Source organism: Copadichromis virginalis, linkage group LG9 (genome assembly GCF_057382275.1).
Source record: "Copadichromis virginalis isolate Kocher_CV1m ecotype Utaka linkage group LG9, C_Virginalis_male_GT1.1, whole genome shotgun sequence".
Classification (NCBI taxonomy): Eukaryota; Metazoa; Chordata; class Actinopteri; order Cichliformes; family Cichlidae; genus Copadichromis; species Copadichromis virginalis.
Genome location: NC_140626.1, coordinates 33,964,246 through 33,992,125, shown reverse-complemented (window position 1 = coordinate 33,992,125; position 27,880 = coordinate 33,964,246). Strand labels below are relative to the sequence as shown.

Genomic DNA, 27,880 nt, shown 5'->3' with positions numbered 1-27,880 from the left:
TGTTAAGAATATTTAGTTAACATGTAATAAAATGTGTGATATAAATAAAATTGCCATTTTCAGAAGCGTCTTAATTCTTCATGACAGAGATTTAACCAGTTACAGAATCATTCCTCATAACTAGGGATGTAAGAAAAATATCGCTCGAAAATCACAATATTTTGTTTTATGATACCGAGTCGATATTCAAAAGCAGTGTTATTGATTTTTTTTATTGACAATTTACATGTGTGATGGCAAGGCACACATGGTAAGCTCCACACCTCACCACCAGTTGATTCACTTTAGTTTACATTGCAGTCATTAATATATTATTGTTCAATATTGTTTCTTTATTAAATGAATTTATTTTTCCATCACACCTTCAAATGTTTATGTGGCGTGCATATAAATATTAACCCATATTAACACTGCAAGGTCAAAGTTCTGTTATATTCATACATTTTCTTTGTTTGAGTTAGCTGGTGTTTGGCTTCTCCTGTCTGGCAAAGGGCTGAGAGACTAAAGAAAGGCATCTCAAACATTATCAGTGAAACACAATCAGGTTTTTTGAAAGGAAGACTAATTCATAACAATATTAGGCTGGTTTTGGATCTCCTTGAATACAGTGAATTAATCCAAGAGAGAGGGTACATCCTGTTCTTGGATTTTTACAAAGCATTTGACTCAGTTGAACATACGTTCATATTTAAAACTCTGCAGTCTTTTGGTTTTGGACAGGAATTTATTATTATTAATTCTAGGCATTCCAGTATCCAGCTGTGGGGCATTGAGTCATAGGCCTTCTTGTAATCAATCCAGGCAGTGCACAGGTTGGTCAGTCTGGTCTTGCAGTCTCGGCTGACTGTTCTGTCTACCAGTAGCTGGTGTTTTGCGCCTCTGGTATTCTTGCCAATTCCTTTCTGTGCCCCACTCATGTATTGACCCATGTGCCTGTTCATCTTAGCCGATATGATGCCTGACAGGAGCTTCCATGTAGTACTGAGGCAGGTTATTGGTCGGTAGTTGGAGGGGACCGGTCCCTTCTTGGGGTCCTTGGGGATCAGGACCGTCCGGCCTTCAGTTAGCCATTCCGGGTGTCTCTCGTTAACTAGCAGCTGGTTCATTTGTGCTGCCAGACGCTCGTGGAGTGCAGTCAGCTTCTTCAGCCAGTAGGCGTGAACCATGTCGGGCCCTGGTGCTGTCCAACTCTTCATACTGGAGACCCTTTCTTGGATATCTGCCACTGTGATGGTTACTGGACCCTGTTCAGGGAGGTCGCTGTGGTCTGCCCTCAGATCCACTAGCCACTGAGCATTGCCGTTATGGGTTGCATCCTTCACCCATATGCTCTTCCAGTATTGCTCCGTCTCCAGCCTTGGTGGTGCTGTTCTCTTATTGTTCCCTTGCCACTGAGAGTACACCTTTGCTGGTTCTGTGGAGAACAGCTGGTTTATTCTCCTGCCTTCTATCTCTCTGGTGTACCTCCTCAAGCGGCTGGCCAAGGCTGTGAGTCTTTGCTTGGCAGTTTCCAAGGCCTCAGGTATGGACAGCTTGCTGTATTTCTTAGGCACCTTCTTTGCCGCACCTTTCTGCAACTCCGTTAGTTGGCTAACCTCCCTCCATGCTACTTTGATCTTGCCCTCTAGCCTCCTTCTCCTCCTCTGATAAACCTCCACCTGTACCAACAGTTGATCTGAACATGAAATCATGGCCCAAACTACTTGTTGTCAGACCAATATCTTTATTTTTCACATCAAACTGTTTTATAAAAGAAACTTTACACGGAGTTAATCAAATATAACTAATGCTTTAACAGTATCACTGTTTCACAAACCCAACAAGAAAACAGCTGCAAAACACGCAGCTCAAAATGCATTCACTAAACTACACGTGGATTTAAAGAATACAGTAAATACACTAAAGTGAAAGGAGGACCCAAAAGCAGAGGTTTGATAGAATTTGAATTAAGTAAAAGTAGTCTTTGTGATCGTTTCAATGGTCCTGATATGTGCTGCACATCAGCTAACCTTAACAATTCTTTGCTGCCACTGTGAATAAGAATGTGTTCTTTGCCTGATTAAATAAAGATTACACTCACTGCTCAATCTCCTGGTACAAACTGGTACTACATGGAAGTACAGCCCATTGCCAGTTTAGCTTGAGATTCTTTTTTGTGGACATTAAGTCAAAGCAGCTTTTGTTTCAAAGCTGGTTGACAATTAAAGTTTGTATTGGGTGCTGTAAGAGCAACTAGTGTGAAATTATTTGCGGTTTTGGGAGAAAGGGATTTAAGATTAAAGTTTAAAAAGATAACACATAAAATTACAATAAAACAAGGTGGGTTTTAAAAAAAAGAGCATCAACATTTATCAAAGAAAAATTAAGTTGATCTATATATCCATAATTCCAACTTCTAAATTTAAGATGTTTAAAATGTTTAGTAGGTTTAATCAGCAATATGCAGACATCTGACAATAAAGAACGTGTGAAGGTGAGTGATTAAACAATGACTTAACTCAGGTATAAGTGCTTCTTCAGAGAAGTCTTTTCTTCAAGGAATAAGGCCTAGGAAGTAGGCTAACAGGTGGCAAGGCACTCAGGTAAGTGCTATTCAGATAAGAGTTAAACAAGAATCAACAACTCTCCTCTCTTATTTTCTATAGGACAAACATTTTCAACATTAAAGTTTCTTTTACAGAATGAAAATCTCTCAAAGAAAAAAGAAAACACTTGATGTGCACATCTATACTTGCAACTTCCTTAGTTTAACATCCAGGATTATTCACTGCAGGTCCAGAAATCAGAGCTACCTCATCAGATCCAAGTGTGACATCAGCTGACACACTTTTTTACAGGAGACTCCACCTGAACTCTGTGGAGCCTGATCTCAAGGTTTTTAAGTCTGACCCTGAAACCAGAAGAGGATCTTTCTGTCTCGTCAGATTCATTGTGATCCAGTGATTTCAGTCATGCATGATCACGCTGATGTTTGCACAGAGCAGATAATGAAGTGAACGTTTTGGCACATTTGTAACAGTGAAACAGTTTATTTACAGCGTGGGATCGTTTGTGTGCGGAGTATGAACTGAGATTCTTGAAGCTCTTGTCACACTGGTCACAGCTGAAGTTCCCTTCAATGTGTGCATCTTCATGAACATTACGATGGCCTGAACTTGAGAAGCTTTTGTCACAGTGTCTGCACTTATATGGTTTCTCTCCTGTGTGGACTCTTTTATGGTCTTTAAGCTGATTTGCAGTGAAGAAAGATGAACCACACTGGTCACAGACGTGCTTTTTAACGCCACTGTGATAAAGATAATGTTTTTTTAATTCACTTGATGTGGGGAAGCCTCTCCCACACTCTTTGCAGTAATTCATGTTGTCTCCAGTGTGTCTACGTTGATGTAGTTTTAGGCTATCTGGATGATTGAAAGTTTTTCCACAAAGGTCACAATGAAACGCTTTCCCACCACCACAGCGACGACAGGGTTGAGAACTGGATCCATCTGTGTCGCTCTGCTTCTAAACAAAGACACAAACACAGTGTAAGTTATGATGATATTAAAACATCTATCGTTTCATATTGTATGCAAAACCAGCTGTTCACGGCAATATTTTTTAATCGATTTGATGGTCGCTCTAGAGGCTATATCAATCTCTTGAAGTTCTCTCTTGCCCTTTTATTTAACCTCCTAAGACACTCTTTCATGGCATACATTTTCAATTTCTCTTTGCTATTTGTGCTGATTGGGACCTAAAGAATGTAAAAACAAAGAATTACCTAATTATTTCTTTTATCTGACTTTTGTTTCTGAGAAAAATGACATCCACATAACAGGACATGTGATAGAAAAGTGGCAGTATAGTGTACTTTAAGTTGATATCAGGCCTTTGTAGAGCAAATGTTTTTTTAAATTTTGGTGTAAACAATCGAAATTGTGATGTCCAGGTTGTATGAGATTAAAATAACCACACTATGGATGGACAAATGAATGTTTTTATGCATACTTTCGTTAGGAAAACCACCGTTAGTGAAACCATTGTGCGACTCCGCCGTCAGCTTGTTTATTTTCCACATAAACCTGTCACGATAAAGTTCAAAATCCTGTTGTCTAAGGAGCTTGGAAAGAAAAGCGTCCGGACTTCTTTAGGTTGCTTGAAGACGTTTCACCTCTCATCCGAGAAGCTTCTTCAGTTCTAGTGTCAAATGGTGGAGAGTCCCAGATTTAAACCCCGTGGGAGTTTCCCCCCAAACAGAGATAAAAGGACCCCCTGATGATCTTCTACCTAATCATGAGTACAGTGTGAAAACGGGTGTGGGTCACAATCAGCCAGGATTTCGGGCGAGCTCATTGTGAAACCTAGCCCCACCCCATCATGTGATTTCCTGAGGTCAGATGGCCCAGGGTGTGAGTCAACGTTAAGGCATCTGGGAAGGGATCTCAAAACTGAACTAGAAAAAGTTGCATTTCCTGCGAAAATGCAGTGTGAATGCCGTGTAGTGGAATCTGAAAACACTGTGTAGAAGCTGGACTCTGCTGAAAACTGCTTTATTTGAAAGACTACACTGAAGAGTGTCAAGAAAGCAGATTACATGCAAGCAGGGAAGATGTGAAGCATCTGTCTCATGTAGTACTCGAACCCTTGCCAGAGCAGCTGTGCAGCCCACTGCGCCAAACCAGTTCTGGTCTCAAAACAAAGATATGATGATGATGATATGATATGATCTACTACGGTGGCAGTAGATGCTAATCTATGACGAAGGATACGGTGAAAGATAGTATCAAAAGCTGCTATAAGGTCAAGGAGAATGCGGGTGGTGATGAATACAATATTTGAATTTTTAAAAAAGCCCTCCACATTTTCTGGAAATATTTGTTGGTGTTTTTAATTGCTTTTTTGTACTGCTTGAACACTGAAGTGGCCCTCCAGTGAGATGATGGCCCACAGCACATTTAAGTTACGTTACATTACTCTAAATGAGTAATGTAATGGAATACGTTACAAACTACTTTTTGGGGCATGTATTCTGTAATGTGTAGTGGAAAACAACATTGGTCACAAGATATTAACTCTCAAGCTGCTCTCCGATGCATCCATTGGAGTGTGAATGTTAGACAGAAAGGTGAGAAACTTAAAACTTTACGTTTTTTCCAACATCAGGATAATTTCAGGAGATTTGTCTCAGATTTGACTGAATATTCTGTACATGAGGTTTTCATGTCTCATTTAGCTTTGAAATTAAAATCAATTCACAAAATACTTCAAAATAAGTGTGACTGTACAAAGAAAAATACATACCTCACAGTAAGTGCACTTGTAGAGTTTCTTTCTGGTGTGAATGTGTTGATGTTGTCTCAGGGAACGTGGCTCTTTAAAGGTCTTCTCACACAGGTCACATTTATGAGGTCTCTCCTCAGTGTGGCTAAACATGTGCTGCTGTAAATATTTGTATGCCACAAAGGTTTTGCCACACTGATCACAGAAGCAAAAATCTTTTTTGGTGTGAATGCGTCGGTGAATATTACGGCTGAGTGGCCAGCGGAAGGTTTTTCCACAAATGTCGCAGCTGTACGCCTTAATTCCAGAGTGGGTAACTAGATGCCTTTGTAAGTACTTACTGCAAGCAAAAGCTTTACCACACTGATCACAACTGTATGCCTTAATTCCAGAGTGGGTAACTAGATGACTCTTTAAGCTTCTACTATGAGCAAAAGCTTTACCACACTGATCACAGCTGTATGGTTTAACTCCAGAGTGGGTAAATAGATGACTCCGTAAACTTCCATTGTCAGCAAAAGCTTTACCACACAACTCACAGCTGTACGCTTTCATTCCAGAGTGAATAACTTGATGACGTCGTAAGTGGCTTCTGTGATTAAAAGCTTTACCACAACGATCACAGATGTACGGTTTAAGTCCACTGTGGACGAATTGGTGTGTTTTTAAGTTGCCAGAACGGCTAAAATCCTTCCCACACTCCTCACAGGTGTATTTCTTTTCTCTTTTCTGTCTTTGAAGTTCATCAGCCTCCTGAGAGTCCTGACTTCTTGCTCCATGTTGGTCCTGAGGTGACAGAGATACAAACAGGCAGTGAGTAAAATGCAGTCGTGGAACAAACTGAACTTTCCAACTCCCTCCATTAGTTGAATCAAAGATGTTAACAAAAACATTGTAGGTGTGTTGGTGATAGTATCACATTATAATCAGATGCTACAATGAGAGTTGTACTTAAAATGCAGGGTTCATACGCCTTTTTTAGAGTAAAATTTAAACACTAATACTAATAATAATAATAATAATAATAATAATAATAATAATAATAATGGATTGCATTTATATAGCACTTTTCGGGGCTCTCAAAGCGCTTTACAATGTGTTAAGGTTCAAAATATTGGGGATGGAGACAAGAGAAAAAACCACAATAACAACACTGGTCCGGCCGGGTTGAGTCAAACGATGATTTAATGATCACACACGTGGGAGATGGACACTGATGCAGACAGCCTCAAAATCTCAAAATGGTGGAGCATTGCTCAAACTTTTATAACCTCTGGTGCCTCCACCTTATCCTAAAAAGCCTAAACATTCACATGCTCTCTCTCACACAGCGCCTAAGCTACGACCTTGGCTCCCTGTTTATCTGCTCCTGCTGAAATGGGGCAGAAAACTCCAGCACACTCTGTTCTCTTCTACTCAGACAAATTAGACAATAACCTTCTGCGAACAGTATTTCTTATAACTCAGCAATATAATGCATCATAAAACAATATCATTCATTCACAACAAGTCAGCAATTTAATGTAATGCAAATCAGTTTAACTAATGCAATAGTTATCAGCTTCTTCTAATTCAGGAGAATAATGCAAACTAAAACTACATAATAATTCACAATCTTTAATTAGGGGTATAACATGGCATAAAATAATATCATAATTTTACAAATGCCACTATTCATTCACTCTCACATTCACACACTGGTGGAGGCAGCTACACTTGTAGCCACGGCTGCCCTGGGGCAGACTGACAGAAGCGAGGCTGCCATCACCTCTTTAAGCACTTTTAAGGTCCATTTTGAAGCCCTTTCAGCACAACACTAAACATAAAAATAACAATGTATGTTTCACGTCACATCAACCCTGGTAAGACCATGTGAAAATTAAAAGAAGAAATCCTTGGTTGACTTAAACGCTTTTGTTCCCTTTTTGTTAAAACTTACAAAAACGCACCACACAAAAACACTGCAAAGGGAAAAGGTCGTCTTGTATGTATATAGTGTATGAACTCAGTTAAAAATGAAGATGTGCAAATGTGAACAAATCAACATGTTGAGATATTCATGTCACATTGAAAAAAACAAAAACACCCCAACCCCACAAAACAAGAAAACGGCACTGTGGTTGTCTTGTGAGGTGGTATAAGTCAATAACCACATGTATGTGTATTGCATGCATGTAACCCCCACATACTGTTCCAATTGGATTAGCCCACACAGGTACGGTGGCTCATAACAGACAAATGATGTAAAATGATAATTTAACCAAATGATCTACATCCTTTCCATTTAGCTTTCAGTCTTTCTAGACGTTATTTTTTTAAAGTGAATTTTAACCTAACAGTGTTTATGGTTGGACAAACCCCATACCTCAGTACAGCACCAATCATTAGAAATGCAAACACCCAGTCAACTTCATTTCTCAACATATTGACTTTAGACTGATTATACATACATGTGATGCCATTGTGTTTATCTTGGGTTAGGTCTGCAGATGTGACCTGCACATGTAATGTATGACGCCTGGTTTACAATCTCTTGGTCGGGTATTTGCACAGGCTTGGGAGATGATGCGCTCTGTGAGTCTTCATTTGAGCGTGTGTGGTGCTTGCAGTGCGAGTGTAGAACTATCCAGAATGGTTGGTGTCCTGGCACTCAGGGTCATAGTCATGGAGCTATGGCGGATCTGCCATTGGGAGGATGTGGCAGCGATTCCTCCTGTAGGTTCTTCTGTCGATCTGGATGATGTAGGATCGTGGCTCGTTGCTCTTCCTTCCTACAGTTCCTAGCTTGTCAGAGCCTTTTTCTGTCTGCATTCAGACCACTTGTCCTTCTTGCAATGGCTGTAGTGTGCAGCTGGACCTGTCCCATGACATTTTAGTGTGAGACTTTTGACACAAAGTCGGTCACTGATCTGCCCTGAGATCCTTTGTGACGAGCTCTAAAAGCTTGCTGCACACAGTAATCCCTGCGCGTGTCTGATGAGACATGAGACGTTTGTCAGGGGAGACTAGTGTTGCAGGGAATGTTTCTAAGGTTTAAGAAGTCAAGAAAAAGTCAGTCCAATTTCTCTGTGATTTCTCCATGAGTTGTTTCTCACTATGTACTGCTCTCTCAGCAAGACCATTTGACTGTGGAAACTCTGGTCGAATGAGTGAAGTCCAGTTGCTTCGCAAACTCGTTGAACTGCTGACTTGTGTACTGTCTGCCATTGTCAGTAATGAGCATGTGTGGTGCACCGCTGCTGTGGTTGAGTGACCGAGAAGGTTGATCTCAATCCATCTTGAACAGGAATCTACATGGACCTGGTATTGTTTTCCATGCCAGGTGAAAATTTCGGGAGGTCTGTAGAGGTTCTGTCTTCTGATGCGCATTAGTGCTGCTGCACACTGTGCAAGAGTGCAGCTCTTCCGTGATGTCTTTTGACATTGCCAGCCAAAAGATGAAACCTTTAGCTCTGCATTTAGTTGCTTCAATGCCTAGATGTACTTTGTGGACAATATTGGTGTATTCTTTGTGCAGGGATTGGGAAATCCTCCACGCTGAGCTCATCCCTGTATGGAAAAAAGGGGCTAGAGCGGGCTTGACTTGGCTGTCTCTGATGGGCTATCCTCGCTGGATGACTGTGCTGAGGGCTTGTAGCACATCACTCACTGTCATCACTTCATAATCAGTGTGTTCAACTCGGCTTTGTGACAACGGAGCGAGTGGAGCTCTAGAAAAGGGTGTCAGCAAGATACATGTGCTTTCCTTTTTTGTAGACTAGGCGGATGTCATAACTCTGTAGTCGGAGTAACATCCCCTGGAGCCAGGCAGGGGTGACATGGATGGGCTTTTTTCATTACGGTCACCAGGGGTTGGTGGTCAATTGCTTTGACAATTGTCGCCTTTCCATAGACAGAATCTTTAAATTTTGTGCAGGCGAATACCATGGCTAAAAGCTCCTTCTCCATATCAGCATATGTCCATGGGAGCATGCAATGCAAAAAACTTGCATGTGTTACATACACATAGTCGAAAATTATTTTCTAGGACTCACGTAAACTTCCCCATTGTGAAAAGGTGCAAATCTTTGTTCCAGACATGGAGAGGTGCAAGGCAGATCAGGAGCAGAAATTTTGTTTCTAGACTTTGCGACTCATTTTATTTCTCTGTTAAGAAAAATATTCAATCAGATAGTTATTTGTGGTGAATGAAATGCAGTTCCAATTTCAACCCATTTTAAGCACCACATCTAAAGTTCAAGCACTTTTTACACCTTGAAAGGACTATTAAAATCCAAGGATTTTCAAGGCTTTCAAGCACCCCTACAAACTCTGAAAATTCTACTGTTGAAGAAATATTGATCACTGCAGAAACTCTTCAACTGCTTTTATTGTTATTTAAATGTTTGCTGTATTTTCTTGTAATTTCTGTGGCTTTTCTGTGTAGATTCTGTATGTATGGTTTTATGTTCAATATACTTAAAATTGTTAATCTTGTGGGTGTAATTAATATTTTTACATTTGATTTAATCAATTGTAAACCGTTTTAATGTTAAATAATAGTGATATTTCCAATTCATTGAACACATTTAATTAAATCCAAAGAGCCCTTTCCACATCCTTTATGAGCATGCGCAGAGAATGAAAAAAAATCTTCGCGCATACGCATTGACCTTCTTCATCTATGCCACAGTGTGCTTTGGCCACGTGTCTGGAAAGAGGGATTAATCGCGATTCATCCGTTGGAGTTATGGTAATTTCTTCGTATTTTTAATAGAATATAATTTAACTAGTACTTTGTGATAATATATGGGGTATATTTTTCTGATAAAAATATAGGCTTTATATTTTCCGGTAAATATATGGGCCGTATGTGTTCTGTAGGTTTTAGCATTTTGCTAGCATTGGAAACATTTGTTTGCATATTCAACGTTACTGCACATCTGAATATTCCCCAATCTGTGTTTAAAATTTCATTAGAACTCCAAATAGCACATTTTGCCACAACTCAGTGACACAGTCGATTATTTTTTTCACTCAAACTTGGTATAAATACTGCAAATGTGGTGGTAGCCCGCATACCTCATATAAATATGACAGTGTGTAGTTTTTGTCATTAATATCTATTGAAATATTTTTGATTCCTTCTGAACAACACTCCTATGCAACTACACTTTTCTTCCTACTTTCGGGTGGTACACCACGCTAAAGCAGCGTATTCCACGACCCAATGTATCGGAATCAGTGTAACTGGACTCCCAATGGCAGAAAACTGCACACTGTCACTTAAAATATTGGAATAAAAGCTGCTTTTCCCTTTAGTATATTTTGGAAAAGCAGACATTTGTGAAAGTAGGTGTCTGCTGTGCATCCAGTTAAAAACCATACATCTAGATTTTCAACTAGCAGGCTATGTTACATTACTGTGACAGCTAGTGCGCATGCGCCAACCAGCGTGCAGCCTGTTACAGTCGCTCCTGCTTTTCTCCTAGTTTAGCTCTTTTTTCTTACGTATTCTTTTTTTTTCTGACTTGTATTTTCCTCCATTTTCTATCTCTTACTCAATCATGTGGATTGAGAGAGTTTTTGTTCTTCTGGTGGCCGTGGAACTGTTACTTTTATCAAGGAACGGGACCGCGGCACATCTCCTACACTCACGGACTGTTTACTCCAGAGATCAGCTGATCGCCCTGATGCCGGCCGGCTCGCTGGCCAGGCCCGCAGAAGTACCAGCTGAAATTTGGAGGAAAACACATCGGGGATGCAGAGGTCAAGGACAGAAGAGAAGAAAAAAGGTGACGGTGAGACAGCGGAGGCTCGAAGCGAGGAGGAGGTTTAAACCGTGTCTGCCGCCTATCGTGATGGGAAATGTGCGATCGTTGGCAATTAAAATCGATGAGCTCTCAGCACTGGTACGGAGTCAGAGGGAGTACCGAGAGTGTAGCCTGATGTGTTTCACCGAATCATGGATGCACCAGGACATTCCCGATGAGAATGCTTCCGTGGAAGGCTTCCACACTGTTCGGGCGGACAGGGACAGCATCACTAGCGGTAAGCGGAAAGGAGGTGGGCTTGCTGTTCTAGTTAACAACCGGTGGTGTAACCCTGCCAACATAACAATCAAAGAAAGGATTTGTTGCCCGGACACTGAACTGTGTGCTGTTGGACTCAGGCCGTATTATTTACCCAGGGAATTCTCTCACGTCATCTTGGTGGCTGTTTATGTTCCCCCCTCTGCTAACCCCACAGCTGCATGTGACACTATCCACTCTGCCATAGCTCGGCTACAGACTCAGCACCCGAGTGCCTTTATTGTGATCTCGGGTGACTTCAACCATGTATCACTGGACAATACACTACCAACATTCAAACAATATGTGGACTGTCCCACCAGGGGAGAGAAAACTTTAGACTTACTGTATGCTAACGTCAAGGATGCATACAGCTCCTCCTCCCTCCCCCCACTTGGTAGGTCAGATCATAACCTGATTCACCTCACCCCCCGCTATGTGCCAATTGTGAGGAGGGAACCTGTGACCACCAGGACTGTCAGGAGGTGGTCAGAGGAGGCAATAGCGGAACTACAGGGCTGTTTCGAGGTGACCGACTGGGAAACACTCTGTGAGCCTCACGCCGAGGACATCAATGGGCTTACTGAGTGTATCACAGACTACATAACTTTCTGCACCGACTCCATTGTTCCAGCTCAGACTGTTCATTGTTACCCAAATAACAAGCCGTGGGTGACTAAGGACATCAAAGCCCTCCTCAACAACAAGAAGAGGGCTTTCAGAGGGGGCAACAAAGAGGAGGTGAGGAAGATCCAGGTGTTACTAAAGGACAAGATCAGAGAGGCTAAGGACAATTACAGGAGGAAGCTGGAGTGGAAACTCCAGCAGAACAGCATGAGAGAGGTGTGGAGGGGCATGAAGACCATCACTGGATTCAGGCCAACCAACAGCAGGGGAGCTGAGGGAGGTGAGAATAGAGCCGACGAGTTGAATCTGTTTTTCAATAGATTCGACACCACGGTGTCTGCTCCCACCCCCACAACCTCACCTGCAGTCAGCCTGGAATCCAGAGCCACACCACTGTGCCAGCCTCTCTCTTCACATGTTGCCTCCTGTGAGATTCCTGACACCCCTCCCCCACCCATCACCTTCACTCAATACCAGGTTGAGATGCAAATGAGGAGACTTCACTCAGGCAAGTCTGCTGGACCAGACGGAGTGAGTCCCCTTGTCCTCAAGGCCTGTGCCCCCCAGCTGTGTGGAGTCTTTCATAAACTGTTTATGCTGAGTCTGAGTCTGCAGAGGGTCCCGGTGATGTGGAAGACATCATGCCTCGTCCCTGTACCAAAGACGCCTCGTCCCAGTGGCCCCCAGGATTACAGGCCCGTGGCACTGACCTCTCACATCATGGCCAACTTGGTTATTTACTCCAAAGTCACATTTTATCTCAAGAGGGGTTGAGACTTCCTGTTTGCCCGGGGAATGTTCGCAAGAAAAATGTGCTCATAGGGTGTTTCGTTAGCGTTGTGTGGCCATACACCACAGATGGTAGGGGCACCCACAAGTGTCCATTTCTTAGTTTTGTTTTTGTCATTCGATACGTGTGCGGTCTGGAACTCTCTCGACCGTGTGAACCGGCCTTAACGGTGTGCACCGCTGCATGCTCCTTCTGCCCTCTCTCCATGTTTCATTTCTCTTTTTCTTGGTCTTTATTTGGTGATAGTCTTAAATCCACACTTTTCTTTGGTCTGTTCTCCTCAGTCTCATTCAGGGATCTGTGTAATCAGGGTAGTTTGGACCATTTATCTAAAATGGAGTGAATAGACAGATGATGCGATGACCAAAATACAACGGATTTAAAATATTTCTGTCCTTTTTAGGATTTCAACATGATGGAAGCTGAAGAGCTCGAGAGGATGGATTTTTGGTGTTTATAAAATAATCCACAAAGGAGCACAGCCTGATGACTCCCTTGAAGATGTTGGCGAGCAGGTGTGCACTTTTGCCTGGGCTAATTTACTGGCTCAATCCGAGTTACCCAAAGCCACTTCGCTACACATTTGAGTTCTTCCAGAAGGTGCTCATGGGACTGGAAGACAAATAACGGTCTGACAAAATACAAGTGCTGAAGAAAAAACTCTGCCATTTTTCTTTTGATTGTGGAAAAAAAAACATAACTGGGGACAAAATGACCCAGATTGATTTTTTTTTTCACTTTAACATTTTCTGCAGTTTGAGTTGCTGTGGTAATTCTGCAGACAGAAAGTGAAATGAAGCAGAGTGTTTTGATCGAAACATAGGGTGTGTGACGTGCAGCGGAAATACATATATATATATATAACCATGATGGCACAAGACAGACGCCAATTATCAGCGCCGAAGAAGCACCTGAGAAGACATCGCGAAGGCTTCCTGGCCATCCAGTGTAGATGTCAGTGAAACTGTTGGGAAGACAACGTGAACATTTTACTTGTACTGTATAATCTGCAGATTCTGACAGAAATCTGCAGCTATCCTTTGAAGCACCGCTCCTCTAAAACAGCAATAAGGATAATTATTAGGTTATTTACATTATTATGTAAATAACAAAATAACTTAAAGCAAAAATTGGGGAAAGTAAAGTCCAAAGTCTTTATATTAAATTTTTATATTATAAAATTCAGAAAAGAATGGAATTTAATATTCCCCAATCCCTGCACAAAGAATACACCAATATTGTCCACAAAGGTCATCTAGGCATTGAAGCAACTAAATGCAGAGCTAGAGGTTTCATCTTTTGGCTGGCAATGTCAAAAGACTTTAATATCACCAACCATTCCCATGTCATTATGGTGTATCCATATAAATGACCCACCCTGTAGATCACAAAATGATCCATTTTCTGTAAATTCTCTGAATTTCACACATGTCGCCCAGCTGAAGACACTGCAGCTGGAGTCGAGTGTTTTGATGATGCATGAAGCTATACATTTTTAGACACAAGTTGTAATGGCCGCCATCTTCTTTGTGAGTATTTATTAGATGGCCGCTTGCGGGGGAAAGCATGTTTGAGTCTAAGGTTTATTTTGACGGCTCTTTTTTGCTTCTCATCCGTAAACTCTCTCCGTACTCTTTCATGTGATTCTTGCATAGGTGATAAAAGACAAAAAAATAAATATTGCTGTAAACGGTGTATATTGCAACACCACGAAACAAATGATAGCCCATAATATAAAAGACAGATATCGTCATTCGATATACATTTCATCATGTTGCATAGCCATAGATGTAACTGAGATATTTTTCTCACCTCCTGCGTTGAAGTCATTGTTTCCTCTGTAGTGGCTGAGCTGAGTCCAAATGGCTGAAACTGTTCCTCTGCTGCTCCACCAGACTCTTCTCCTCCTGTTACTCAGCTGGGACACAAAAGTATAGATATGTATTTTATCCCTGACAAGAAGAAGCAGAGCAAATAAACATTACTACAACAATACCTATGAAGCTTCAAGGTGAAACCCCAGAAGCAAAAAGAAAGTCATCAGCTGCAACAAGAACTTGAAAAAGCCACTGAGCTCCCTGCATACCACCACCTTTACCCAGGGGATGCTGCACCCTGTATATATGAACTTCCATATATACACAAAGAAGGAGTCCCACTCAGGCTCATTGGTAGCAGCATAAACTGAGCCACCTACAACATTTCCAAGCACCTCATCACCATCCTAGCTCCCCTTGTGGGGAACACAGCCCATCACATCAAAAACTCTGCTGACTTCACCAACAAGGTCCACAAACTTACACTTGATCCAGATGAAACCAGAGTGTCCTTTGATGTGGTCTCACTTTTCACTTGTACACCCCCAACCGAGGCAGTGGAGACTGTCAGGAAACAACTACATCAAGACAGCTCCTTAAAACCAGAACCAGCTTCACCCTGATCAGGTCTGCACACTGTTAGACGTCTGCCTTACCACCACATATTTTAAATACAACGAAGGTTTCTACAGACACAAACATGGATGTGCTGTGAGCTCCCCAGTGTGTCCCATTGTAGCCAAACTTTACATGGAGGAAGCACCGAGCCACATGATGGAGTGAAACAGGGTCTCACAATAGTTTCACTCAGGACCTGCTGATAATGACACACACATTTGCTCTTTTGATAAATCAATGGTCAACAGTGGGTCGATGACCCTTTCAGGGTACAACCCCCACGAGGGTTTAAATACCTGGGAGTCCACAATGCAAGAACTCCAGCAACACTTAAGGGAAGATGAACAACTTTAATAATTGACCAACGCGTTTCGGCTTGTGGCCTTCATCAAGGTCATAGTAAAACATTGTAGAAAATTGCTTAAATCAATCAAACCAATCGAAACTTCATAGATAGATCAACTGACATATAACAGGTAGGTATTGGTTAATTGGGGGCGGGCCCCACACTTTGGAAAGCTCTGGGTTAAGTCACGCTTAAGTAAATACTGGACTAGATCATTAATGATGATGACAGGGGGGAGGAGACATTATCCCCACCTGTCTCAAAATAACACGTGTGAAATACATAAGAAGAATACTATGAATATATACAAAAAAGGGACAAAAGGGCAGTATTTAATAATAAAAGGAGGTTGGTCCAGCAGTTGAATTAAAAAACAAGAGGACATCGTCACACGGGAACAGATTTGTTAAAAGGTCCTAATTTATGTCTCTAAAATGTAAAATCTCTAAAATGTAGACTTAAGATGAGCTGTCGAGAATCCTACTCCTTCTTTGGCTGAAAAAATGAATAAAATTAATTAAATAAACATTACCCATAAACATGCCATCTCGCATTACCCATGCGAGAATAATGTAACTAATAAAATTAGAATAAAAACAAAAAATAAAAAAGGCTCAGTTCAGAAAAACTCAGACCTGTGGGGTGCAGACTCTTAAAGCGGAATATCCAAAATGCTTCTCTTTGTTTCCCGGATAAAATTAATATTACCACCATTTTGGTTTAGTTTAATGGCTTCAATGCCTAGAAAAAATAATGGCAAAATAAAATGCACGCAGGAATGAATTTTGTTCACTCAAATTCAGCTTTTCTTCACTCAAAATAAATTTCTCCTCAAAATGCAAAACTTGCACCAGCAAACTTTTTTTTTTTTTACGTGCGCTCAGAATAGTGGCACAAAAATAACGCCATAGTCAGCCTCCAGTTAACAACAGTGGTGAGAAACTGCACTACTGAACCTCCACTGACTGAGTAACTGTAGTTTGGTGCTTCATCAGAACTTCATGGCAGGAAGTGTTTCAGAGTGGGGACAGAGACAGCTGCAAAGTTCAGCTTTAGTGAGGCTAAACTCCAAAACCTGTTTTCAGCTAATGACTCTGCTTCTGTCTGGAAAACAATCAGACGGTGAACCAACCACAGACCTAAAGACCCCACTGCACCAACCATTCACAGCTGAACAGCTCCTGCTGCGGATTCTACCAACAAAACGTGATCACAGTCTCTCCACCCTCCATGGGTTCTCTCCATACATGACAGGTACATGACAATCGTGACTCTTACTCCCACAAAGCAACATGTTGTTTTCAAAGTGCTACATAAACAAATCATGGTTTGGTAAAGCAGGTGGACGAGAATCAGAGTCTCCATCATAAACCACAGGTGGACAAAAATAAATAAATAATGTCCAACATTCAATCCACAACATGATTAAAAACATTCTTCTTCTCCCAAATCAAAAAGAGCTGCACATTAACCACCACAATATATTTTTATTCTCTGTGCTTTCAAATATGAACACTGTTTACTTTCGTCTGTTTCATTAGTTTTTGTTAACATCTTCCTGTGCATCACTTTACAGCAGCCACACTCATTGAAATGAGACTTTGTAGGAGTTCACTTCCTCTCATGTGTTCATCCACAGCAGCTGGACAATAAAGTTTATTGTGACCCTGATACTGCAGCAGATCGCTCTGACTTCCTGTTATCACTTCAAATAGAAACGAGGCTGTAGAGGTTTGGTGCAGGCAGAAAAACAGCTGCAGGGACAATGAAAAGACTTTTCTGCTCCAACTTCTCCCAGCATGCTGAGCTAATGATTAGTTGGTGTTTTTCTCCAAACACTCTCTCACTCTTCTCTCAACGTGTTCACAATAAACTGTGAACAGACACCGAGGAGAGCAGCAGAAGACCTCATTCAGGAGCTAAACTCAACATGAACTGAACTCACAGTAAAGTTAGCTCGGTGCTTACCTTTAGATGAGCCCACAAACCGAGAGAAACTCCGCGATGAAGCTGCAACTCTTTCCAAACACAGGAAACAGATCAGGGAGCAGAGACCCACGTGGTTCACGCTGATCTCAGCTACGATCCAGGAGACAAGGGTGGGCAGATCGATGCAGATATCGATCAGGACGTTGGTAGTGGTTTATGATCGATACTTTAGTTCGTTTCTCTCCTCTAAGTTCACTACTTTACTCCCGTTTCATGAAAAAGCAGCTCTCTCTGCTCGGCTCCTCTCCTGCGCACACACTTTGCTCCGCCCCCTTCTTCCTTATCTGCTTTGATTCGAATCTGTTTGGACACGTGACTCGAAAAAGAGGCCGAGCCTTTTTTTTTAAACGAATTACAACAAGAGTGTCACTACCCGATCCGTACCGGAAACCCGAACGGTACCCCGCATGCGCGAAAGGTTTCTACTTCCGGTCGTAGCGTTTTACGATAGTTATGGGTCAGAGTATCTGTTAAGATGTTAAGAATAACAAGTATATCTTAAAATGTTTGCAATAATGAAGCATTTCAGTACAATGTGGACAAAAACGAAAAATAAAAAGATAGTTACGGATCAGGACTCTCCGATCCTTACTGCGCATGTGTAAAGTCTGACCGTACAAATCGGGTCTACCCGATCCGTACCGCGCATGTGCAGATGTTTTCTTCTTCTTCTGTTCGTTTAATGGCAGTTTACTCCCCAGTGTACGAGGATACCGCCACCTGCTGACCGAGCGAATAAACCCTATTATAAACTGTTAGCAGAGCTGCTCTGTGCAGCGTTATGGCATAATAATTTTAAGGGAGAATAAAAAGTCGACACACATATCTCATTCCTGACGGAGGACTCTACCACTACACTTCTCCAGTCCATTCACAGAGTCGTTGCATGGTATGACATGGATAGGAAGTGGGCGGAGCCTTTTACCGTCATTTTATTACGACGCAAAGTACAAACACCTGTGGACACACAATCCAACACCCCCACTTGTACACAGGTTGGGGAAAACAATCCTCCGAAAAAACATCTTACATTCCAAACACAAATACAGAGAATTTGTCTAACTTAGACTTTGAAACTGGTTTCGTCATCATATCTGCTACCATTGACTCAGTTGGACAGTAATCAATGAGCACTTTCCTTTCATGTACAGCTGACCTTATAAAATGATATTTCACATCAATGTGTTTACATCTTTGTCTGTTCACTGGATTTTTTGACAAAGCGATTGTTCCCTGATTGTCCTCCAATATCATAGGTATTTCATACTCAAACTCATCAAGATCTTGAATCAAATAAGTCAAATACATACATTCCTGAATTGTTGCTGCTAATGCCATGTATTCGGCTTCACAAGTTGATAGTGCTGTAGTTGTCTGCTTTTTGGTTTTCCATGATATCAAAGGACCATTTTCATTTAGGCTTACACAATAACCTGTCATACTGCGTCTATCAGAAACATCGGATGCCCAATCTGCATCACTGTATGCTTGTAGACCTAGTTTTCCACTTGAACATTTCCTAAAACACAGTTCTTTTCCTCGACTACCTTTTAGATACCTCAGAACATGTTTCACTGCTGTCCAATCATCAACAGTTGGTGCATTGAAGTGTTGTGACAGTTTGCTGACAACATAGCTTAAATCAGGTCGCGTACAATAGCTCAGATAAATAAGACATCCTACCGCTTCACGATATCTCCTCACATCTGGTAATGTCTCGAATTTATCAGAATGAGTCCATTTCTGTTCACAGGGTGTTAACCTTGGCTTACAGTTTTGCATGTTAAATCTCTTTAAAATGTTCTCAATATATATTTTCTGTGACATTGTGACACATTCTTTTTCTTGAATAAAATATATTCCTAGAAAATGGTTAAGCTTCCCCAGATCTTTCATTTGGAATTTAGAAGAGAGCATTTCTTTCACGCCTGAAAGCACATTTTCATTGTTAGCTGCAATGAGTAAATCATCCACCCACACTATGATGATTACTTTTTCACTTTCAGTTTCTTTTGAATACACACAATGATCAGCAATATTTTGTCTAAATCCACAACTGCTTAAATAGTCATGTAAGGTTTGGTTCCAGTTACGACCCGATTGCTTCAGCCCATAAAGTGATTTCTTTAATCTGTACACCAGTTTATTAGTCTCACTTGATTCTGTCTCAAAACCTTCTGGTTGTTGTATATATATTTCTTCATTTATTGGTGCGTGTAGATAGGCGGTTTTTACATCCATCTGGTGAACCAACATATCATCCTGAACCACTTTCTGCATCAAAACTCTCACACTCGATAAGTTAGCAGTCGGTGAAAAAGTCTCCTCATAATCAACTCCTTTTGTTTGACTAAAACCTTTAGCCACAAATCGAGCTTTATATCTGTCTGATCCGTCTGAGTTCTTTTTAACGGCATAAACCCATTTACCCCCCACTGCTTTCTTACCCTCTGGTAAAGTGGTTAAAGTAAATGTGTCATTCTCCTTAAGGGATTGGATTTCTTCATTCATCGCTCTTTCCCATTCTTTTGACTCACTTGACACAATAGCTTCGCTAAATGATGTGGGTATTTCACACAACAATCTGTAGCAATAATCAACACTGGTTTGCATCTGTTCATTTTCACACTCTTTCACATCCGTGATATAATCACTCAAATAATCAGGTCTCTTTCTGATTGTGGATGGATAACGTGTAGCTCCAGCATCTACTTTATCATCAGTTTTAACCTCGGACTCAGTTTGACTGCTTTCACTACCATCTGGAATATCCTCATCCTTCGTCTGTTTGGGTTCACCATCTTTTCTGGATTCATAAACCTCATCTTCATACATCTGATCACTCTGTGTTTGTTGATCCATTGTCGCGGGATTTAGTATTTTTATCAATCTGTGCTTTTCAACTTTCCCGGTTTTTGGGAAATAGATCAAATATGCTGGACTATTTTTGTCATATCCCAAGAAAACACCTTTGTCGCATCTTGGATCCAGCTTTCCCCTATTTTGTTTATAAGCATAGCACAATGATCCGAATTTTTTCATTCTAGAAAGATCAGGTCTTTTTCCAGTTAACATCTTATACGCTGTCTGACCTGTGCGTTTGTTAAAACATCGGTTCCGAATCACTCCCGCGGTTTGTACTGCATATGGCCATAAAGACTTTGGCAATTCGCTCTCAACTAACATGCATCTCGCCATGTCAAAAAGTGTACGCCAGTTCCTCTCTGCTGTTCCGTTTTGATGAGGCGAATATGGCGCCGAAGTTTCCTGCCTAATGCCATGTCTACTTAATAAATCTCTGAACTGTCTGCTTGTAAATTCAGTTCCATTATCAGAACGAATGCACTTGATTTTCCCATATGACGCCACCTCTGCAATAAATCTTTCAGTTGCTTGAGTTGTATCACTTTTGTGTTTCAGATTATATACAAATGTTGCACCTGAATAATCATCAACAAACGACAAAACATACTTAAACCCTTCTTTAGAGTTCGGCGTAATCGGACCAGCTAAATCCGTATGTACCAACTCTAATGCTGCCCTGGCCTTTTCATCTGGTTCTCGGTTCCTAGTTTGAGTAAACTTCCCTTGTATACAGGCTTCACATTGCATATTTTTGTTGATTTTACCCTTAATTTCCATTCCATCAACGACATTTTGCAGATTTTGAACATCCTCATAATTACAGTGTCCTAGAATTTCATGCCACGTTTGCATATCAAAACATCCATTACATTTCTCTTCAAACTCTTGCACAGTGTTTATAAAGAACAGTCTCTCGTGTTCATATATAGGGAATTTTGTTCCATCAACATGTTTAAGAAAACTGTCCCCGTGTTTGAAAACCACAGTGGCTCCGTTACTAGTAGCTGCTTTTACTGACAAAATGTCCTGTGGAAACGATGGAATGTAGAGTGCTTGTTTCAATGTGACCTTGTGACTGCGTCCTTTACTGTCAATCATACTTATCTCAGCATCTCCTCGCCGCTTTGCAGCTCCTCTGCTCCGCCTTCCGTCAGCCAACTCTACACAATGAGCCTCGGGTCGAAATGTGTCATCAAAAGTCTTAAAACTCTCGATCTTCGTAAAGATATGTGACGTCGCTCCCGTATCCACCAGTAGCTGGTTATTCAGCATCTCTTGGCCGCCATCCGGGACCCTCTGGGGTTCGGAGCCCGTCTTGAACGCGTAGTCCTTCTCCACAACCCCTCTCGCTTCATCCCGTCTTAGCTTCCTTCTACAGGTCGCATCTTTGTGTGTACTACTCCGGCAAAAACTGCACCATACTCTGGATCGGCACGTTCTTGCAGTGTGTCCCTTTAGTCCACATTTAAAACACACAATCTCATTATTCTTTGATCTTCGGTCATCTGCTCGCCATGAAGTAGAATCCTGGTCTAAATGCACTTTTGTCTTCATTACGTTGTCATCAGTTACAGCCGCACGCATTCTCTCGGTTTCTTCATAACTTCTGAGTTTTACTTTAAACTCTGAAAATGTGATTTTTGCTTCGCTCTGTGTAACGTGCACAATCAGGGGTTTAAACGTCTCTGGTAGACCTTTCATTATCATTGCGATCAGAAGTCCATCAGTTAATGACTCACCCGCATTTTTTAACGCTGTGATAATTGCTTCTGCTCGGATAATATAGTCCGTCACACTTTCATTCTTTTCATTTGTGAGAGAAGTAAGTTCGGTGTACAGACTTATGATCCTTGGCTTGCCCACTCCTGCATAATGACCTCTCAAAATTTTTAGGGCTTTCCGTCCGTCATCAACTGCATCTCTCATAACTAACGATAAACTTTTGTCATCCAGAAATTGTATCAACTCTGCATATGCTTCTGCATTTTTGTCATCATCTTCACCATCGGCTTCTTCATCACCCTCAGCCTTTAAGATGACATCTTTCAAACCTTGTAGTCTGAGATGACCAAGGAACTTCGTTTCCCATATCTCATATTTCCTTTCATCTCCATCAAACTGCAAACGGGAATATCGACTGCCCGACTCTGCCGTGCGTCTGCTCATGATGCACAAAAACGCTTACGCACTCAACCGTGCCAAACTTTTAACACCTGCCGGTAACTTGCGGTTTCAGGAAACGCTGCCCTTCCTTTGGCAGTTACAGGATCTCTTTACTGCTGCTCTGGGCCCATAACCTGTTAGCAGAGCTGCTCTGTGCAGCGTTATGGCATAATAATTTTAAGGGAGAATAAAAAGTCGACACACATATCTCATTCCTGACGGAGGACTCTACCACTACACTTCTCCAGTCCATTCACAGAGTCGTTGCATGGTAAGACATGGATAGGAAGTGGGCGGAGCCTTTTACCGTCATTTTATTACGACGCAAAGTACAAACACCTGTGGACACACAATCCAACATAAACTGAATTAGCGTCATTACAAACGTGTGTTAAATCTGATTTAGCGATAGTCGAGTGTGTTTATGCTTGTCTGTGAGGAGAGGATTGTTGGAATAGTGATGATGATGTGCGCTATCACTGTCAATTGTCAGTAAACACTTCATCTGGCTGATGAATCTACACGTGAGATATTACAAAGTCTGCATTATTAACTCTATAATTAGGCGCCATTCTTCTTATTTTACGGCGCTGTTGCTCAATCAGGGGACGCTCTCTGTTGAGGAGAAAAGCATGCATTTCTTTGTATACAGATTATCCATTGTTTAAATGTCCCGGGCAGTCGAAAAGGAGGCAGAGCTGTTGAGAAATGCTTGGAGCTAACTGGGCGCTAACCGTATCATTCAAATACATTGAATGTCGCAATGTTGGCAAAGAGAGGAAGTGACGTAAGATTTGCGCATGCGGGGTACCGATCGGGTTTCCGGTACGGATCGGGTAGTGACAAAGAGAAATAACAAAAGAAAAGAAAGAAAAAGATGGCCGATGTTTTTTTTAAATAACCTTTATTTGTCAACAACAATATAAACATATAAGGCACTATTATTTATCCATGCATCTAAATATATACGGTTGAGCATTACAATAAGAGAAATAACAAAAGAAAAGAAAGAAAAAGATGCAGAATGTGAGAACATAGACACAAACAGTGTGAACAGAAAGGGAAATCATGATCCACATCTCAGGTAGAGAGGAGGCCTCCTTTTAACATAAATAGAACTTATTGAATAGAAATATAAGTTTAGGGGCTGTCTTTTCATTTATGTGTTTCAGCGATGTGAGGGAAGTTGCCCCCCCCCACCTTCTTCAAATCCAATAAAAGTGGTATAAAACGTTTGTGCTACACTTGTGCTGGTTTGTGCTGCAAAAAAAAATTAGTTTGTGCTGCCATCATTTTAAAGATATTAAAGGAGGGTTGGCAAGGGTTGAACACCCATCTCGCTGTGCTCCGGTGAGGTCCCTCGATTATCCGTCTAAAATACGTGTTCACCTGGTGAAACGTTACAAATGTGCGTGGGAGTAACTCTATAATGAGTCTGGACGACTATTTTTCTAAAATGCCTAACGTCAGGTCTAAGAAAAAGACAGCTCCGGTTGTGCAAGCTAGCGACATTGTGGGTCCTATGGCGGCTGAGCCTGAAGAAGCTAACGCCAGCGACACAGAAATCTCCGCTGACGCTGAGGAAACTGGGAGTGATATCGACCCGAACATCCTTGCGGCTCTGAGTAAGATAACTGACAGCATTACAGCTCTGTTGGATGTTAAAGTTGATACTGTGCTGGCCGCAATCTGTGAACAGACGTCTCGGATCCAGGCTCTGGCGACACGGGTGGGAGACGCCGAGATACGGATTTCAGGCGTGGAAGACACGGCAGGTGTATTGCAGGCGAAAGTGGCTCGACTCGAAAAACAAGTAACTGACATGGCAGACCACATGGATGATTTAGAGAACCGCAGCCGCAGATGTAACCTTCGCCTGGTCGGGCTTCCCGAGGGCACGGAGGGAAATGATGTTGTCGCCTTCGTGGAGTCATGGCTCCCCTCCTATCTCGAGCTCACAACTAAAAATGGGAAGATCAAACTAGACCGCGCTCACCGCTCTCTAGCACCGAGGCCAGGCCCCAGCCAGCGCGCCAGACCCATCATTATGAAGTTTCACAACTTTGCTGATAAACAACGTGTGATGGATGCAGCTCGGCGCCTGGCTACGCAGCCGAACCAACCAACAGGTCGGATCAAAGTCTCCTTCTTTAATGATTATTCAGCGGCGGTAGCCAAGAAACGCAAGGCTTTCGACGAGGTAAAAAGCTGCCTGAGGAAGAAGAATGTGGATTGTGCGCTTCTCTACCCCGCCACACTGAGGCTGTTTGCCAACGGCAAGGAGAAGAGATTTAACACACCGGAGGCAGCTGCGTCCTACGCGGACTCGCTGCCCTGAATCCCCGTAACCACCGGAGTACTCCTTTTCTTCACACTATGCCTTATGAACCGGTGTGAGTACTTGCCGAATCTAGGCGTATGTGACTCTCTTTTTTCGTCCTCGCTGCTTATAAGCGACCAGGTGAAATCTTCCACCCCATCGGGCACCGGACGGACTGTGTTTTCGTCTATGGGTAGGCGTGAGTTACGCGCATGCAATGCCCTTCAGCTTTCCCGACGGGCAGGAGGAAATTGGTTTTTCCCTACATGTTTAGTAGGGCTGTTGCCAAATCACTGTTCTTTGAATGTTCCGTCACACAGCTCTTTCTTGCCTTTCTTTTTTCTTTTTTCTTTTTTGCTGTTTTATTTTCAACCAGGGTGTGGTGAACCCTTTGGCTCAATATGCTTTGTATGATACATGAATAAGTCTAATAATGAGTAGGCTGCGAATATGCACCTGGAATGTACGAGGGGTTCACAGCCCTATTAAGAGGAGGAAGATATTTACTTGTCTAAGAAAGGACGGTGTAGATGTTGCTATGTTACAAGAGACACATCTTGATAATAATGAGCACTTGAAGTTGCAACAAGGATTATATGGACAAGTGTTTTTTTCATCCTTCACTACAAGAAGTAGAGGAGTGGCAGTGTTGATTAGGAAAAATGTACCTTTTGTAGTAACTGATTGCGTTAAGGATCTGAAGGGCCGCTACGTGATAGTTAAAGGGATTTTGCAAGGCCAAAATATTTTGTTACTGAATGTTTATTTTCCACCTGCCCACCCGACTACCTTTCTTACCAAAATGTTTCTGGAATTAGCCCCATTTCTTCCTAACTCTACCGTTATTATTGGTGGTGATTTCAACTTAATGTTAAATCCGCTTATGGACAGATTTCCACATAGCATTGCAACTCCCTCTCCTCAGGCCAAAGCGCTTCATGCTCTATGCGACGAGTTTGGACTTGTTGATGCTTGGAGATATACCCACCCCTCCGATAAGCAATACACATTTTTTTCGGCTCCGCATAGGTCCCAAACTAGAATTGACTACTTTTTTCTCCCGAAAACTGACTTGGGTTCAGTAGTATCGTGCGACATAACAAGTATAATCATCTCAGATCACGCTAGAGTAATCATGGATCTCGATCTTAAAGCTGCGCTTCATGGGGGCGATCGTGGCTCAAGAGTTGGGAGTTCGCCTTGTAATCGGAAGGTTGCAGGTTCGAGCCCCGGCTTGGACAGTCTCGGTCGTTGTGTCCTTGGGCAAGACACTTCACCCGTTGCCTACTGGTGGTGGTCAGAGGGCCCGGTGGCGCCAGTGTCCGGCAGCCTCGCCTCTGTCAGTGCGCCCCAGGGTGGCTGTGGCTACAATGTAGCTGCCATCACCAGTGTGTGAATGTGTGCGTGAATGGGTGGATGACTGGATATGTAAAGCGCTTTGGGGTCCTTAGGGACTAGTAAAGCGCTATATAAAATACAGGCCATTTACCATTTACCATAGGTAAACCATAGGCTTAATACCATTATTGTTAAGGATGAGGAATTTACCTCTCACTTCTCTGCCGAATTTAAAGCGTTTTTGGATATCAACACCCCCTCAGCTACTACTGCCTCTGTTTTGTGGGAAACATGCAAAGCTTATGCGAGGGGCCTAATTATTTCGTATTCTGCGACAAAGAAGCGACAACGGATGGAGGAACAAAAATCTTTAGAGAGCGAATTGATGGATATTGATGGATATATTCCCTCCCCATCACCACCATTATGGCAAGAAATAACCGCACTCAGGTCAGCGCTGAATTGCCTTCTTACCAGAGATGCAGAGAAGAAACTTAAATACACCAGACAGCGGTTCTACGAGCATGGAGATAAGGCCGGTAAATGTCTGGCGTACTATGTTAAGAAGTGCGCAGAATCTAATACCATTGCAGCGATATCTGATGAAGGTGGCCACAAGATATATGAAAACAAACTGATAAACGACTGTGTTAAGAAGTTCTACAAAGCCTTGTACTCTTCTCAACAAGTCCCGGAGGGGGAGCAGCTGATGCATAATTTCTTTACCCAATTCGACTTACCAAATTTGTCAGAGGAACAGAAGACTGCCCTTAACAGCCCTATAACTAAGACCGAAGTGATTAAGGCTATTAAATCACTGCGAAGTGGAAAGTCACCAGGGCCTGATGGCTTCTGTTGTGAATTTTATAAACAGTTTCGGGATATTATTGTGGAACCGCTTCTTGATATGTTCAACCACTCCTTCATTATGGGTGAATTCCCGCAGACACTGAAGGAAGCCAACATTTCCCTAATTCTAAAGAAAGGGAAGTGTCCTGATTTGTGCGGATCCTATAGACCTATAGCCCTCTTGAATGTGGATAGGAAACTGCTTTCTAAAATTCTGGCCTCCCGCTTAGAAATTTTTTTACCTGTGCTGATAATGGAGGACCAGACAGGTTTTATAAAGGGTCGAAACTCAGCCACCAATGTTAGACGCTTACTGAACGCTATTGTAGCTTTCAAGCAAAAATCTATTGACGGCCTGGTGCTTTCTCTCGATGCGGAGAAAGCATTTGACAGAATTGAGTGGTCTTATTTGTTGTATACTCTAGGCAAATTCGGCGTGGGGGAGAATTTTATAAAATGGGTCAAAGTTATCTACAATAATCCACAGGCAGCAGTCCTGACTAATGGACTTAGGTCTGATTACTTCAACACTCATAGGGGAGTTATGCAGGGCTGCCCCTTATCGCCCCTTCTATTCGCTCTGGCCATAGAGCCTCTTGCTGAGGCCATAAGGGCGACACCCACAATATGTAGTTTAGAGATTGGACAGCTGTGTCATAAAATAACCTTATATGCGGACGACATCTTGATTCTTTTGACTAACCCTGTAACATCCGTACCCAGTCTCATTGAGGTGATTGACAGGTTTAGCTGTTTCTCTGGCTATAGAATCAATTTGGCTAAGTCAGAGGCTATGCCTCTCGGTACTCTTTTCACAATGCCGGCTACTGTTCCTTCTTTTCCTTT

The 27,880-nt window shown here is 42.1% G+C and overlaps 1 protein-coding gene across 1 annotated transcript; it reads right to left on the bottom strand.

Moving 5' to 3' along the window:
* Window positions 1-1,816: 1,816 nt before the first annotated feature.
* On the bottom strand, window positions 1,817-18,027 carry LOC146702359 (uncharacterized). The gene is made up of 4 exons (XM_085468821.1): window positions 17,479-18,027; window positions 14,542-14,647; window positions 5,284-6,048; window positions 1,817-3,504 (listed from the first exon to the last, which is right to left on the bottom strand). Exons 2-4 carry the CDS (start codon window positions 14,557-14,559, stop codon window positions 2,950-2,952), a joined length of 1,338 nt encoding a protein of 445 aa, XP_085324947.1. The 5' UTR covers window positions 14,560-14,647; window positions 17,479-18,027; the 3' UTR covers window positions 1,817-2,949.
* Between the last annotated feature and the right edge of the window lie 9,853 nt (window positions 18,028-27,880).

Coding starts and splice junctions, on each gene's coding strand:
- LOC146702359 (XM_085468821.1), bottom strand. Junction 3,505..5,283: donor ACAAGTGCACTTACTGTGAG/GTATGTATTTTT, acceptor GTCTTTGTTTAG/AAGCAGAGCGACACAGATGG.